The following is a 15258-nucleotide window of genomic DNA, read 5'->3' on the forward strand; positions in this document are numbered from 1 at the left end:
CATCTGGACCCGGTGCCCGATCACCATCACATTCCCACACAGCCATTTTGATTTCCTCCATTGAAAAAGGACAAGTCAACATACTAGCCTGGTTGTCCGAGATAGAAGCCAGATTTGGACATACCAATACCGGCCGAACTGACATAGGTTCCGTAAACTGATGTGCAAAAGACTCATATAGTGACTCCTTGATCGCCAGCGGATTTGTGATCCAAACACCATCAACCATTATCCCATTCAATCTGTTCGTGCTAATATTCGAATTAATAATCTGATGAAAGTAAGCCGAATTTTCATCACCATCAATAGCCCACTTGGATCTGGATTTTTGTCTCAAATCCAATTGTTTCAATCTGTCAAATTCGGCCATATAATTCCTGCACTCCACCCTTTCTGCCAATTCCTCCTCCGCCAGTGGTCTTTCTTCCGCCAAATTCTCTATGTTTACCAGCCTCCTTTTCTTTTGCCCATAAATCCCCTCCCTATTTTCCTTCTCCACTTTTAGCCATGATTTAATATTATTTTTTAGCCACCGAAGTTTAATGGCTAAGGCAAGATCCCCTGGACCCGAGAAAGAGAACGATCCACACTTTTGCAACACGAAGTCTAAAAAGCCAGGATACTCGAACCACGAATTAAAGAATCTAAACGGAATATGGCCGAAATCCGATTGGACAGTGGATAGAACAATAGGACGGTGGTCGGAAGCTACCCTATCCAATGCAAGCACCGTTGCATTTGGCCATTGCTCCCGAAATCCCAAGCACACAAGAAACCGATCTAATTTGCTTAGCTTTTTACCATTATCAGAAATGTAAGTGAAATTACCCCCACCCATGTTATATTCCACCAATCCTGCCGATAGAATAAAATGATTAAATGCATCCGCATTTGCTTCTATACACTCTGAATTCATCCGCTCACTATCAACCCGTACTTCATTAAAATCACCCATCATGACCCAAAGACCTTGTAAGGAATTCCTTATACCCAAAATTTCCAACCACAGTACACGCCGGTTCACCGCCTCATTTGGGGCATATATATTCATGAGATTAACCCTACACCCCGATTGTACAAGATAACCCGAAACCACAATAAAATTCCTGTTATGAATTATATCAACGCACCTGAAGACAGACGGGCACCATAAGCAAGCTAGACCCCCAGATCTACCTTGAGAGTTCACCACGGCTAACTTGTATTCTGCTCTGCCCCAAAACTGATTAAACATAAAGGACTCCGCATCCTGCAATTTCGTCTCCTGTATGGCAAGAAAATGAATCCCATAGCTCGTTTTAAGACCCCGAATCCAATCCGATTTGCGATTATTCCGCACCCCCCTCAAATTTATAGATAGACAATTCATCTAGAACCATGTGTAGCACCATCTTCAGCAACTAGCTGTTCCGTTTCTGGTACAAAACCGTTGAGATCTACCCCGATTAATGAACCGACCCTAATTGTTGCCGCCACTTCATCCGTAAACACCTGATGTGGGTCATTCTCAGCTCTTCTGGTTTCACCTGCCACCTCCGAATCCAAGTCTTGGATCCCTGTTACCACAATCGGAGTAACCGGAGCACCCGAATTATCCATCTGGCCACTGTTGCAATCTTTGAAAAATTCTGATTTCTCCTGTATAGGTGAGTTCAGGTCAATCGGATCAATGATGGGGTTGGTAGGTTGATAATACATCCTCTGAGTGGGCCCTTGTGTTGATCCAATAGAAGGTGGGCTTCGATCCTCCCTATTTCTTTTGCCCAGGTTAGGAGGCAAACTTGGGCCACCATTATCAGTTACAACATTTGGCCCATCAACTTTAGACACTGAATTATCATTATTTGCCCCACTGAATTTACTATTATTTGGAATCCCCACATTGTCAGCCAGCACATCATCATTAACACCACCATTATTCTCCCCAAACAAATTCCCATGCAAACTGTTAGAGTTCCTATCCACATTAATAGATGAGGACCTTTGGATTTCCGGAGACCGATCATCTTCTGTCCGTCGGACATTCACCACCGGCGAGGATTCCGGCCGGCCATGATCCACCACAACTTCCCGACGTCTGTCCTCTTCCACCTCATTTTGTCCAATCTCTCCCTCCTCTAAACCCTCCATATCGACTGACTCCTCATCGGAATCCGAACTTATTTCCGGTTCAGAATCATGAGACCCCAACATTGACGAAGCATCAAAATCCGGTAACCATACCCCATTATACTCCGAAACCCAAACAGCAATAGTTTTATTGTTCCATTTGAGGACCACCGCCTCATCGATTTTGGATGGACTTGAGGTTACTACCATCACCGAACCACCGGAGTTGTCCTCCTCTTGCCATGAGAACGCTGATTTTTGAACTACTTCGCCAAACATACTTCCAATATCATCAAACAGATTGCTATCCCGGATGATGAACGGCACACCGTTAATGCTTAGGTTCACCAATCTACTATACGGGACGTCCTCTCCATTCCATAGTTGGTACTTAGAGAAAACCGAGTTGAAGAAATCTTCATGCATTTCCATGCAACCTTTTGCCGTAGACTTATCTCTGAAAGTTAAAATATAAGACACACCCCCCACATAAGATAATCCGACTTCATTCAAACCAGCATCGTCTATGGCTTGTTTCATATCACAGATTTTCATGACTTTCCTAGCAATACCCAGGACCGACCTCCCCATGCAATGTAAAGGGTAAAGAGAGCCCTTACCCCTCACTGTGACCACCTTAGCCCCACATCCCTTTCCCTCCGACTTACCTCTCAGCGTATCAGCAAATGACCTCCCCTCCTGAGTAAAGGAATTACCCGATGGACCCTGTTTGGGCATATGATTATCCATAGGAGGCCGATTCCCAGTGTTATTACCATCACCTTGATTCTTATCCTGTTGCTGCCACTCTTTCGGCTTCCAAACACTACTACCCAGCATCTCCGGAGCATAATTGAACTTCTTATGGTCTTTATCGTATTTGGCCAAAGACACCGATACTTTCATGTCGAACATCTTCACCGTATTCATTGATGCCAAGGTCTCCTGCATGTTCACCACCCCGACGTAGCGGACAAATCCGAAGCATCGACCCTTAGCATCTCTTTTTCTAGCCACGTACACATCCGATATAAAGCCAAACGGCCTGAAAGCCCGCCAAAGCACATTCCTAGACACCTTGTTCGAGAGGTTTTGCACTAGGAACGTCCATTCAATACCGTCTCCTTTACCTCTTTTATTTTTCTGGTAATTCACCTCATGCCACGGACCACCATTGTCCTGCTCACCCCCTCGATCCTTCATCATAACCGTTTATGACACCACACCAGCTACTATCTCCTGAGACCCTCCTAAAAAGCAAACGAATCAGTGGCTCTCCGGCCCTAAAGGTGTTAATGGGATTCGAAACGATCTAGCTGAACTATACTCAGATAGCCGCGACCGATATCAGACCCACTAAGCCCCGAAGAAGACAAAGAACCACTGCGGGAAGTGAGGGAGAGGAGATAACGACGCACCAAGGGAGAAAAAGAGAAAAAACCGACCCGGACGCGAATGGGAGACACACCGAATCAGGATAGGAGATAAGGTACAACCGGAGAAGATGGAGCCGGGACCTAGGCTGCTATTCCAACTGGGCTACCTCCGTCGAGCATCCGGCGACGGTTCAGTTACTTGAGAGAGAGTTGCTTGTTTAAATGCTTATAAGTTATATTACCCTGAAACGAAATTGGCGGCAGGCAATTATTTTCGAGAACAAGATTCAAGCTTGTTTTGTAACCTTTCGATCTAGACCTTGAAGGTGAGAAATCTAATTCAAGTGTAATAATTATTAAAACCAATTAATTAAAACGTGCAATCTTTTCTAGAGGTGAGAAATCTAATCTAGAATTGCTAGGTTATTAGCTGGGCGTTGTTTGGCAGTTTGGGTGGCCGATAACTCGGGTTCATCTGTCTATTCGCGTCTAGAGTTTTCTAGGGTCTCGGTGTTCTTTATTATTTCTGCTTCATAATTGGAGGGTTTTAGTAAATAAATTACTTTATACCTAATAGTTGTGGGATTTGGTGGTCGATAACTCGAGTCAGTCCATTTTAGCACTTCATCACTTGTCATACTGTTTGGTTCGGTTTTCCTGCCGGGGGTCTATCGGGTTAGACAGAGTCTTCATTCGAAACCAAGGATAGGATTTTATTCATGAGTCTAGGGATTCTTACCTAGGTAACCTATTTTTCTAATACTTGAGTTTCAGTCCAGTCTCTAGTTGTCTGTGCTTGCTGCTGTTTGGTCGTATATTTATTTAAATTGCTTTTTAGTTTAAAAATATTTTTCTCAAAACAAAACCAATTTATTAGGCTAGGGGTCGATAGAGGTTTAGTATCAAGAGTCGCTAGATTGTGTCCACGGTTCGATACTCGGACTTACTTGTTTTACTACTTACGACCGGTACACTTGCCGGTAGTGTGTGGTTTACGGGTTTTTCCAATTTTTAAAACTTGTTGAATTTAATTAACACATATTTCACACATCAAGTTTTTGGCGCCGTTGCCGGGGACACAGTGCGCTTTTGAGGACGACCCGAGTCGGGGATTTAGCCATTTTACTGCTGTCTTAGATTAGTTGTTTTTGTTATTTCTTAGTTAAAAAAAATTAAAAAAAATTAAAATAAAAAAACCAAAAAATTAAAAAAAAAAAAAATAGTTGTTTGTTTTTTTAGGGTACTTGCTAGTTCTGTGTGCCTACTTGTTTAGCTAGCTTGTTTGTGATTCGTGCCATTTTATACTTGCTTTTCAGTGTATGCACACACGTTCCTCGGGCCCACCTGATAGTTCACCATTCTCTGAACCCGAACGCGAGTTTCACCGTCGTTTACGCCAGCCACAGGTACTTCTTCCTGATCTTGTCTTTTCTGTAGTTATGGCTGACCGTAGGACCGTTGCTGAGCACATTAGTGTTGCTCCCACCACCGTTCGCTCGAGCATCACACTTCCTGCTGTAGAGGCGAACAACTGGACCATCCCACCCACCTTGATCAATACCATTACCCATTCGGTCCAGTTCCATGGTTTACGAGACGAGGATCCACATGCTCATCTGACTAGATTCGGTAGGGTCTGTAGTACTTTCCGCCTTACGGGCGTTACTGAGGAGGCCATTCACCTTCGTTTGTTTCCCTTCTCACTCACTGATCAGGCTGCTATCTGGTTGGACTCCCTCCCACAGGGAGCAATCACTACTTGGAATGATCTTCAATCTAAATTCTTACAGAAATACTTCCCACCTGCAAAAACCGCTCGTCTTAGAAATCTCATCTATGCATTCACTGAGCAGCCAGGGGAGTCTTTCTACGAGACATGGGATAGGTTTAAGGCGCTGCTAAACAAGTGCCCACACCATGGGCTTGAGGAGTGGAGAGTCGTGGAGAAATTCTATAATGGAGTTTCTGAAGTGACTAAGAGACTGCTTGACTCCACAGCAGGAGGCAACATGATGAAGACCAAGACTGCTGCTGAGTGTCTTGAGATGATGGAGGATCTAGCCACCAGTACTTATACCGAGCCAGGCTCCGGGGGCGTTACTGCTGCCTCTAGGGGTATTCATACGGTAGATTCTAGCGTAGCTTTAGCCGCCCAGGTCGAATCCTTGACAAAGATGGTCAAGGACATTCAGGTTAAGATTAGCTCTAAGTGTGAGGTGTGTAGAGGTGGGCATGAGACGGTAGATTGCCCGGTAGGATCTGAGGAGGAGTTGAGTTTTGTCCAGAACCAGGGACGAGGCCAGGGTTACAACTCTGGATGGCAGTCACGCCAAACCTCGAACTGGCAGGGCAGGAATCCCCCTGGATTCCAGCCTCGCCAGAGTCTGTTTCAGACCCCATCTGATGGACAGAACAGTGGAGAGTCTAAATCTGAGCTGAGCGAGTTTTTGAAGAGGAATGAGGAGAGTCAGAGTAGGACGAATAAACTCCTAGAGTCGATAGTGATGCAGGGTGAGGCTAGGCATCAGGAGCAGGTCAAGAAAAATCAAGAGTTTGAGCTCATGTTTAGGAATCAGGGGTCCACCATAAAGAGTCTAGAGAGGACCGTGGGAGAGATGGCCAATAGGATGACTGAGAGGCCAGTAGGTACATTCCCTAGTAGTACCCAGACTAACCCAAACGCCACTGCAAAGGCAGTGACTACTAGGAGTGGTAGAGGGGTAGAAGTAGAGAAGCCGGTCGATGAGGTCGAGGAACCGGTTGACGAGGAGATTGAGATGGAGACTCCTGCTGGCGATGTGCACCCTAGGCTGCGCCCAGCAAGTACAACACAGTCCAGCGAGTCTTCGGGAGAGAAGAAGAAGGAGAAGGAGCCACTTAGAGTCTATAAACCCACAGCTCCTTACCCTGGTAGGCTTTTAGCTAAGAGCGATTCTGAACAGTATTCACGGTTCTTGGAGATGCTGAAAAAACTCCATGTGAACCTTCCTTTCATCGAGGCTCTAGCTAAAATGCCTAAGTATGCCAAGTTCCTAAAGGATCTTCTCACAAATAAGAAGAAACTGGAGGAGCTGTCTACTGTTACTCTTAGTGAGGAGTGTTCTGCAGTCGTGCAGAACAAGCTTCCTAAGAAGATGACTGACCCAGGGAGTTTCACCATCCCGTGTCTGATCGGAGACCTTACTGTCAGCCATGCGCTGGCCGACCTAGGAGCTAGCATTAACCTCATGCCTTACTCCATTTTCGCTAAGCTCAATCTAGGGGAGCCATCTCCTACGCGCATGAGCCTTCAACTCGCAGATCGATCTGTGAAGTTTCCACGTGGTATCGTAGAGAATATGCTTGTCAAGGTTGACAAGTTTGTGTTTCCGGTGGATTTCGTCATTCTTGATATGGACGAGGATTCTAAAGTTCCACTTATTTTAGGACATCCATTCCTTGCTACCGCCCGAGCCGTCATTGATGTTCTTGATGGTAAGCTTACTCTTCGCGTCGACGATGATGCAGTCACCTTTGACATCCAACATTCGATGAAGCATACGCCGCAGCATGACGACACTCTTTACTTTATAGACACTCTTATGTCACATGTGGGTAGTTTTCTCGGTGAGGTTTGCGGTAGAGAGTCTATAGAGACCCAGATGTTAGGGGTAGATGTCGAGGGCATTGAGTTGACCGAGTTCGACCTAGAGCAGGATTCACCATTACCATCTAGCGAGCCATCCATAGGATCTGAGTGTTCTAAGGTTTCTGAGGTGTTCGAAGTGTTAGAGAGAGAGGCTCCTGAGGAAAAACCATCAGTGGAGATACCCCCACCTCTAGAGCTGAAGGAACTGCCATCTCACTTGGAGTATGCATTCCTTGGCGAGGGATCTCAGTTGCCCGTCATTATTTCATCGAGTTTGACGGAGGAGGAGAAGGAGAGACTGATGGTTGTTTTGAGGGCGCACAGGCATGCTATTGCCTGGAAGTTAGTAGATATCAAGGGTATTAACCCTTCCTTTTGCTCCCACAAAATTCTTATGGAGGAGGAGTATAGACCGGTGGTGCAGCCACAAAGGAGGTTGAACCCCAATATGCAGGATGTGGTGAAGAAGGAGGTGTTGAAGCTGCTCGACGCCGGCCTGATTTACCCGATCTCTGATTCTGCATGGGTCAGCCCTGTCCAGGTAGTTCCCAAGAAGGGGGGTATGACTGTGGTGGTGAACGAGAAGAATGAATTGATACCCACCAGGACAGTCACCGGATGGAGAGTCTGCATTGACTACCGCAGACTTAATGATGCCACTCGCAAGGATCACTTTCCCTTGCCGTTTATTGATCAGATGCTTGAGCGACTGTCGGGGCAGCAATTCTATTGCTTCCTTGACGGTTTTTCCGGTTATTTCCAGATTCCCATCGCACCGGAGGATCAGGAGAAAACCACCTTTACATGCCCCTACGGCACCTTTGCGTACCGACGCATGCCGTTTGGACTATGTAATGCTCCGGCTACTTTCCAGCGCTGTATGGTGGCCATCTTTCATGAGCTTATCGAGGACTCCATGGAGGTTTTCATGGATGACTTTTCTGTTTTTGGGAGTTCCTTCGATTCGTGTCTGCGTAATCTAGATCGAGTGCTAGCTCGTTGTGAGGAGACGAACCTGATGCTTAATTGGGAGAAGTGTCATTTTATGGTTCGTGAGGGGATTGTGTTAGGTCACAAGATTTCACACGCGGGGCTTGAGGTGGATCAGGCCAAGATTGATACGATTTCTAAGCTCCCGCCGCCTACTTCTGTGAAATCTATTAGGAGCTTCTTAGGTCACGCAGGATTCTATCGCCGCTTTATTCGTGACTTCTCTAAGATAGCTAGGCCTATGACCCAGTTGTTGGAGAAGGACAGGCCATTTGTTTTTGATGCCGAGTGCACTAGGGCCTTCGAGTTGTTGAAGGAGAGGCTTGTTACTGCTCCCATTCTTGTGGCTCCCGATTGGAGTCTTCCGTTTGAAGTCATGTGTGACGCAAGTGATTCTGCCGTTGGAGCCGTTTTAGGGCAGCGTAGGGATAAGCATTTTCATCCCATCTATTACGCTAGCAAGACCCTAAACGATGCTCAGGAGAATTACACCACGACTGAGAAGGAGTTGTTAGCGGTCGTGTTTGCATGCGACAAGTTTCGGTCCTACTTAGTGCTTTCTAAGACCATTATTTTTACCGATCACGCTGCACTTAGGTACTTGTTCGCAAAGAAGGACGCGAAACCCAGGTTGATTAGGTGGATTCTCTTGCTCCAGGAGTTCGACATAGAGATTAGGGATAAGAAGGGAGCAGAGAACGTGGCTGCTGACCACCTATCTAGGCTTGAGAATTCGGAGAGTGAGCTGTCTAGCGGGGGGACAATAGGCGATTCCTTCCCACATGAGATGTTGATGTATGTGAGGGCCCAAGAAGAGGGCTATCCCTGGTTCGCAGATTTTGCGAACTACCTGTCCACAGGAGAGCTTCCACACGAGATGCCATACCAGCAGAAGAAGAAATTCTTTGCCGACCTTAAATTCTACATATGGGAGGATCCTTATTTGTTTAGGATAGGTGCGGATCAGATGGTTAGGAGGTGTGTGACTAAACCCGAGACTCATAGTATTCTTGAGCATTGTCATTCGGGGCCCGCTGGTGGCCACTTCGGGGGAGCGTATACCGCTAAGCGAGTGTTTGATTCGGGGTTTTATTGGCCCACCATCTTTAGGGACGCCCACGAGTTTGTTCGTAGTTGTGATGCTTGCCAGAGAGCCGGCAACATCTCATCCCGGAATGAGATGCCCCAAAACCCCATCCAGGTGGTTGAGATTTTTGATATCTGGGGCATCGATTTCATGGGACCCTTCCCCATGTCACGTGGGAGTCGTTACATCCTTGTAGCTATCGATTATGTGTCTAAGTGGGTAGAGGCGAAAGCTTTGGCCACTAATAGTGCTAGGGTTGTAGTGAAGTTTCTGAGAGAGTTGTTTGCTAGGTTCGGCACTCCTAAGGCCATCATTAGTGATCGTGGCACCCATTTCTGTAACTCGCAGATGGAGAAGGTGTTGAAGCGCTATGGGGTCACCCATCGGCTTTCGACTGCCTATCACCCTCAGACGAGTGGACAGGTGGAGAATGCCAATCGTGGCATTAAGCGTATCTTGGAGAAGACTGTCGGACAGAGCCGCATTGACTGGGCCGACAATTTAGATGACGCACTCTGGGCTTTCCGTACTGCATATAAGACACCTATCGGGACCACACCCTTTAGGATGATCTATGGGAAAGCGTGTCATCTTCCGGTTGAGTTAGAACACCGGGCGTACTGGGCCTTGCGAAAGGTAAATCTTGATATGGACGCTGCGGGTAAGAAACGGTTTCTCCAGATACATGAGTTAGAAGAGTTGCGTGATGAAGCATACGAGAAGTCGTGGGCTTACAAGGAGAAGACTAAGCAGTTGCATGACCGCCACATTAAGAGTGTGAAAGAATTTAAGTGTGGGGATAAGGTGCTGCTTTATAATTCCCGGTTAAGGTTGTTTCCGGGAAAGTTGAAGTCACGATGGACGGGTCCGCATTTAGTCACTGAGGTTTTTCCGTATGGCACTGTTGAGATTGAGAATGAGGAAGGTCAAAGGTTTAAGGTGAATGGGCATAGGTTGAAAATCTACATTGAGGGCCCATCTGAGGAGAGAGAGGGAGAGACGCTTGATCTTCCCGAGGTTGGCATGAGTGTGTGAGGTGTAGGCTTATTTGTTGTAGAGTTTTGTATATTTTCTTTCATTTTACTGTTGAGTCAGTCTTGAGTCGGTCTTCGTTTAGAGTCGATATTATGCTTGGGTTTGCTTTGTTTTGTTTGTGCAGGTTTGGAGGATACCGCCCGTACTCAATCTCCATTCGGGCGGGGATTTCGAGCTTTGTCATTATTGTAAAAGGCAGCCAGGTATATCAGTTTTGGATACGATCGCGAAGGAAATGCTATACGGTCGTGTACGGGTTCGGATTGATGACACGCGCAGCTGGCACTGATTTTTATCCTAACCAGCTAAGTCCTTTCCAATTCGTTGTATTTTTGTATATTATTTTAGGTTTTATTTCTTATTTATTTTTAGTTGTCTGTCATCCTACATTGAGGACAATGTAGAGTTTAAGTGTGGGGATGGGAGACTACGTCTTTCTAGCTAGATTTGAGTCAAAAAAAAAAAACAAAAAAAAAAACAAAAAAAAATGAAAAAAATTGAAAAATTGAAAAAAAAAAAGTGAGTTTGTTGCGAGTCCCGGTCCTATAGCGCGTAGAAAACAAAAACCTTTTCAAAACGTCGGTCAAAAACGGTTTAATTGTCGAATTTACGAGTCGAGAGCGCATGTTTCTTTAAGTTGCGGGATAGTAGGTTGACTGAATCGATTTTTGGGAGTAAAAGGTTTTGGGATGCCTAGGATAGTGGATGGAGCCGGAGAGTTAATTAATTGTGCATTGTCGATATCGGTAGCCATATTTTCCACGTGATAGTGAGATTTGAGCCTTTACATGTTTCATATATATGACCACTATTTTCGTTTCATGTGTGTTTACCGACTTGTTGCATTACTTTAGAACTTGTGCGTTTTGATACAGTTTAAGACCTTCGGTTAGGATTTGACATGGATGTGATAGAGGCATTAGGATCACTCGATTTGTGTAACCTTTGTGTTTGACCTGTTTCACCACTACCCTTAGTTACACCACTTTGAGCCTAACCATTCGTTTGTTACCCGTTTGTGATTTGATAGCCGGATCGTGTTACGTGATTATTATATTTGAAAAAAAAAGAAAATTGAAAAATGAAAAAAAAAAGAAAAAAAAAAGAGCAAAAGATGAGAAAAAGAAAAAAAAAGAATAAAAGTTGTGGGTCGAAATGACCAATTTGTTAGTGTTTGTTTCGTGCTTATCCGGTTTATTGTGTGATTATGTGTGTAGCCACTTTTTCCCAATAAAAAAAATTAACCTACCTTTAGCCCTTGCCTACCCAATAAAGTCCTTTTGATCCGTGTCAAGTTTTAACATTTAGGTGGAGATCTGATTGACGTACAAGCTTATGATAGTATGCTTCATAGTTTGATTTTGAGAGTTCACTCAAAATTACATATTTATTAGCCGAGTGATGAGTGATATTGTGAGGGGTGTTGACAGTGCATAATTGATTGCTTGAAGGTGAGAAAAACTTGATTAGGTATGCCCCGTTTTCATTTAAATATTATGATTCGTCACCTTTTGAACGTTGTAAGTCTTGCGAAACCTCTGTGTTTGATGATTTCGTAGTTCGGGTTATAACTTATTCGAGACTTGCGTTATTGTTAAGTGTTTAAGTTGGACATGTTGCTTAGGATTTTGCTTAGGGACAAGCAAAAGGTTAAGTGTGGGGATATTTGATGGGGTCTAAATTATACATATTTTTATATAAATATTTCCTACACTTTTGAATAGTTTTTGGGTTGTTTTTATTAAAATCCACTTGTAGTTAGTTCATATTTGGATTTCAATGGTTTTAAAAGAAAATAAGCTAAAATGGTTTAAAGATGACATTTAGTGACAAGTGAATAATGGACATTGAGGTTAAATGGAATTCAATTAGAAATTAATTACGGAGTTAATAAAGACATGTTTTGAAAAGAAAATTCTTGCTAAACACACGTAAAGAAAAGAAAGGAATTTAAATGTGGCTCGCATTTATTGCCATGACTTCACTAATATGGGCATTTAACTTTTGTATCTACAGGAAGATATTAATACTTGTGGGGTCAAAAACTAAACCAAGAACTTGGCATCAATTTGGAGGCAATTGAGTGGATCATGAAAAGGACCCATGTCAACATTTACGTGGATTAGTGAACGAATTTTATTGGGCCTCCAAATGACATTAGGCATGAGTATGAAGTTGTGAAAATATGCCTTGGACGAAATTCAGTGAATATATCTTTGTGAAGATAGTGAGCCGCAAAACTCCACAATTATGTTCGACAAATCAGTGGGGTAATGAACTTGTTTTGTTTATTGGGCTTTGAAACAAAATTAGTCGGTATTAAACAATTAAAGCCCTAAAAGGCCAATATATATACATATAGTAGGCGTCAAAAAGAAGGAGGAGGTTTTTTGGAGAACAAGATTGGCGGCAGGCAATTATTTTCGAGAGGAACAAAACAAGCTTAAAAGTCAAAAAGGGGATTGTGGTCTTCAAGAAAAATAAGAATTGGCGGCAGCAACAGACAACATTAAAAAGGAGGTAGTATAATATTTGGACAGAAGGCATATTTCGATAACATCATCATTGGAGCCGGCTGTTTCTTTGGGTGCAAAAAGGAAGAAAAAAAAATATTCGGTTCATATTTGGAGCATCACGGTTCGATATTATTCTTATTAGTTTAATCTTTTGTGTTGAACCCATGTGTTGTTTGATTTTTAGAACTGAGTTTGTTATGTTTTTGAATAGTATGAGTGGCTAGACTTGTTATGGTTGCCTAGGGTTGATGAACTAGATGATTTGTTTAATTGAATAATTTTTGGTTTTGAATGAATGTGATGATTTATAAGTTATAATTTTTGAACCTGATTCTAAATATTTGTGTGTTGGTTTTGATTGGTTTGATAATTTATTTGTTGGTTCCATTGCTCTAGATACTTAGAAATATACTTTAGAGCCGGGAGTCAGTCTAGGTTGTAACCTTTCGATCTAGACCTTGAAGGTGAGAAATCTAATTCAAGTGTAATAATTATTAAAACCAATTAATTAAAACGTGCAATCTTTTCTAGAGGTGAGAAATCTAATCTAGAATTGCTAGGTTATTAGCTGGGCGTTGTTTGGCAGTTTGGGTGGCCGATAACTCGGGTTCATCTGTCTATTCGCGTCTAGAGTTTTCTAGGGTCTCGGTGTTCTTTATTATTTCTGCTTCATAATTGGAGGGTTTTAGTAAATAAATTACTTTATACCTAATAGTTGTGGGATTTGGTGGTCGATAACTCGAGTCAATCCATTTTAGCACTTCATCACTTGTCATACTGTTTGGTTCGGTTTTCCTGCCGGGGGTCTATCGGGTTAGACAGAGTCTTCATTCGAAACCAAGGATAGGATTTTATTCATGAGTCTAGGGATTCTTACCTAGGTAACCTATTTTTCTAATACTTGAGTTTCAGTCCAGTCTCTAGTTGTCTGTGCTTGCTGCTGTTTGGTCGTATATTTATTTAAATTGCTTTTTAGTTTAAAAATATTTTTCTCAAAACAAAACCAATTTATTAGGCTAGGGGTCGATAGAGGTTTAGTATCAAGAGTCGCTAGATTGTGTCCACGGTTCGATACTCGGACTTACTTGTTTTACTACTTACGACCGGTACACTTGCCGGTAGTGTGTGGTTTACGGGTTTTTCCAATTTTTAAAACTTGTTGAATTTAATTAACACATATTTCACACATCAACAACCAAACGATTAATTCATCAAACCTCTTGTGCCCATACCCCAGAACAAAATGGTGTTTCCGAACGAAAAAACCGTATTATTCTTGAAATGACTCGAGCCCTTTTGATCGAATCTCAAGTCCCTAAATCCTTCTGGCCGGAGGCAGTTGCAACCTCTGTGTATCTGCTGAACCGGCTTCCCACAAAAGCTCTTAAATTCAAGACTCCCCTAGATTGTCTGTCTAAATCTGCCAATATTCCCCATCCTCTTACTCTTGAACCTCGAATCTTTGGGTGTACCGCCTTTGTCCATATACCCAAAACCAACCGGAACAAACTTGGCCCATGTGCTGAGAAATGTGTATTTGTCGGCTATGGGATCGATCAAATCGGTTACCGATGTTATAATCCAACAACTCGTCAAATGTTCACCACAATGAACGTTGACTTTCTTGAAACAAAATACTTTTATAACACCCAACTCAGTGGTCAGGGGGAGAGTGACAGTATAGACACTCTGAGCTGGTTAATCCAAATTCCCTCATCTGAAGAAGTCACAACAGAAAACTATCACAGTACTGCGAGTCCTTCAAACACAGACATACAATCCGCGGAGCACAGTACCACTGAAGAAAGTCCATCCAACATGATGCCTGAGGTAAGAAATACTGAGAACCCTGAAAGTCCTACGTCGTATATTTATGAGACAACAGGGGAAAACATAGAACCGACAAATACAGAACATGTTGACCCAAATGTTGAGCAGGTTGAAAATCAGGTTGAAAATGAACCAGTAGTGGTTGAACGTGTTGAACCACCAGGTGCATCAGAGACAAGCGGAAGATACTCTCTTCCGCCGAGAGCCAATAGAGGGGTTCCTCCAAAACGGTACTCCCCAGAGAAGGAGACCAGAAATTCAAGATATCCTGTAGCTAATATGGTCAACGGGAACTTATCTAACAGTGCGAAAGCGTTTGCTACATCTCTATACACTGAACAAATACCTAATTCCGTAAAGGAAGCACAAGGTAAGAAGAACTGGGAAGAAGCAATGGAAGTGGAGATGTGTGCTCTCATGAAAAACAACACATGGGAGAAGTGCGTTCTCCCTAAAGGAAAGAAAACAGTTGGATGCAGGTGGGTGTATTCGATTAAATATAAACCAGATGGTTCCATTGGGCGATACAAAGCTCGGCTTGTAGCCAAGGGTTACACTCAGACGTATGGGATCGATTACTCTGAGACTTTTTCTCCGGTTGCAAAAATGGATACCATTAGAGTTCTCTTCTCCGTAGCAGCCAATAAGAAGTGGCCTCTTCACCAGTTTGATGTTACAAACGCCTTT

At 43.5% G+C, this 15258-nt stretch overlaps 1 protein-coding gene across 1 annotated transcript; it reads left to right on the forward strand.

The window, feature by feature from the left end:
* Positions 1 to 4804: 4804 nt before the first annotated feature.
* LOC118491632 lies at positions 4805 to 10546 on the forward strand. The gene has a single exon (XM_035989549.1). It carries the CDS (start codon positions 4805 to 4807, stop codon positions 10223 to 10225), a length of 5421 nt encoding a protein of 1806 aa, XP_035845442.1. The 3' UTR covers positions 10226 to 10546.
* The last annotated feature ends 4712 nt before the right edge of the window (positions 10547 to 15258 follow it).

Source organism: Helianthus annuus, chromosome 4 (genome assembly GCF_002127325.2).
Source record: "Helianthus annuus cultivar XRQ/B chromosome 4, HanXRQr2.0-SUNRISE, whole genome shotgun sequence".
Taxonomy (NCBI): domain Eukaryota; kingdom Viridiplantae; phylum Streptophyta; class Magnoliopsida; order Asterales; family Asteraceae; genus Helianthus; species Helianthus annuus.